Below are 2119 nucleotides of genomic sequence, written 5' to 3'. Positions count from 1 at the left end.
AGGAAGTCTGTGGGGCCGCCGATTTGTAGAGGCAGTGCCCTGGAGAAGCTCAAAATGAGAAAACACACACCAGCCGACTTTTAATGAGCTCGTCTGTTCATCGTACGGTGATCTGTTCTTATCAAACCTTGCAATGGACCGATATGTGTTGTTAGTGGTTTGGAATTATAGAGGTGACCAAGGTCAAGGTGAAGAGTTTTCTGGTAAGTGTGGCATTCATAAGTTGTTCAGTTGCATCCTCTGAAATGTTATTTTGACTTCACTGCATTGCACAACAGATTCCGAACCAGAATAATAGGGAGAGGGGATAGGGCAGTGTTACAGGAGTACTTGACAGAGGACTCGAGAAGATAGATAATAACAGTTTATATCGTTCAGTTATGAAGCGAATCTTTATTAGAGTATAGAGGCAGTAGAAGTGTACTTAAGAAGGAAATTAGGAGGGCAAAAAGGGAACATGAGATAGCTTTAGTAGCTAGGGTTAGGATAATCAAAGGGGGTTTTACAAATAGATTAAAGGACAAATGGGTAACAAGGTAGAGAATAAGGCCACTCAAAAATCAACAAGACAGCCTATGTGTGGAGGTGCAGGAGATGGGGAAATAATCAGTGTTTACTGTGGAGAAGGACACGGAAGATATAGAATGTGGGGAAATAGACAGTGACATCTTGAAAAATGTCCATAAATACTGAGGGAGGTGGGGTGGGTGTTGGTGCTGGATGTCTTGGAACGCACAAAAGTCAATAAATCCCCAGAACCTGATCACGTGTACGCCCTAACTCTGTGGGAAGCTAGGGAAGTGATTGGGCCCCTTTCTGAAATATGTATATCATCGATTGTCACAAGTGAGGTGCCAAAAGACTTGAGGTTGGATAACATGGTGTCACTATTTAAGAAGAGTGGTAAGGACAAGTCAGGGAACTCTAGATCAGTGAGCCTGACATCGGTAGTGGCCGAGTTGTTGGAGGATATCTTGAGGGACAGGATTTACATTTAATTGGAATGGTAAGGACTTTTAGAATAGTCAGCATGGCTTTGTGTGTGGGAAATAATGTTTCATGAACTTAGTTTTTTGAAGAAGTAATAAAGAGGATTGATGAGTGGATGTGATCTGTATGGACATCATTAGGCATTCGACAAGGTTTACCATGGGAGACTGGTTAGCAAGGTTAGGTCTCATGGAATACAGGGAGAAGTAGCCATTTGAATACAGAACTGCCTCGAAGATCAAAGACAGAGGGTGTTGGTGAAGGGTTGCCTTTCAGACCGGATGCCTGTGACCAGTGATGTGCCACAAGGATTGGTGCTGGGTCCACTATTTTTTGTCATTTATAAAAATGATTTGGATGTGAACATAAGAAGTACAGTTAGTAAGTTGCAGATGACACTAAAATTGGAGATGTAGTTACCTTGGAGTACGATGGGATCTTGATCAGATGGGCTGAGGGGTGGTAGATGGAATTTAGTTTAGATAAATGTGAGGTGCTGGATTTTGGAAAAGCAAATCAGAACAAGATTTATACACTTAGTGGTAAGGTCCTGGGGAGTGTTGCTGAACAAAGACCTTGGAATGCAGGTTCATTGTTTCTTGAAAGTAGAGTCGCAGGTAGATAGAATAGTGAAGGTGGCATTTGGTATGCTTTCCTTTATTGGTCAGAGTATTGAGTATAGGAGTTGGGAGTTCGTGCTGTGGCTGTACAGGACATTGGTTAGGCCACTTTTTGAATACCGTGTGCAGTTCTGGTCTACTTCCTATCAGAAAGATGTTGTGAAACTTGAAAGGGTTCAGAAAAGATTTACAAGCATGTTGCTAGGGTTGGAGGGTTTGAACTATAGGGAGAGGCTAAATAGGCTGGGGCTGTTTTCCCTGGAGAGTAGGAGGTTAAGTGGTGACCTTATGGAGGTTTGTAAAATCATGAGGGGCATGGATAGGGTAAATAGATAACCTGTCGACCCCCCTCCCCCACTCCAACCTCTCACCCTCACAACGCGCAGCCCTCCAATCACTCTGCTCCAATCCTGACCTCACCATCAAGCCAGCGGACAAAGGGGGCGCAGTGGTAGTCTGGCGCACTGACCTCTACATCGCTGAAGCCAAACGCCAACTCGAGGACACCT

The 2119-nt window shown here is 43.9% G+C and overlaps 1 protein-coding gene across 2 annotated transcripts in view; it reads left to right on the top strand.

Annotated features, from left to right (window-relative positions):
• Window positions 1-6: 6 nt before the first annotated feature.
• LOC122549231 (MDM2 binding protein) overlaps window positions 7-2119 on the top strand; it is a 78152-nt gene continuing 76039 nt past the window's right edge. For both annotated transcript variants that reach the window (XM_043688681.1, XM_043688680.1), the window contains exon 1: window positions 7-203. In XM_043688681.1, the coding sequence (XP_043544616.1) occupies window positions 134-203 (70 nt within the window). In that variant the 5' untranslated portion in view covers window positions 7-133. The remainder of the gene's footprint in view (window positions 204-2119) is intronic.

This window comes from Chiloscyllium plagiosum, chromosome 4 (assembly GCF_004010195.1).
Source record: "Chiloscyllium plagiosum isolate BGI_BamShark_2017 chromosome 4, ASM401019v2, whole genome shotgun sequence".
Taxonomy (NCBI): Eukaryota; Metazoa; Chordata; class Chondrichthyes; order Orectolobiformes; family Hemiscylliidae; genus Chiloscyllium; species Chiloscyllium plagiosum.
Note: the sequence above shows the minus strand (reverse complement) of the source record. Positions and strands in the feature narration are given on the sequence as shown.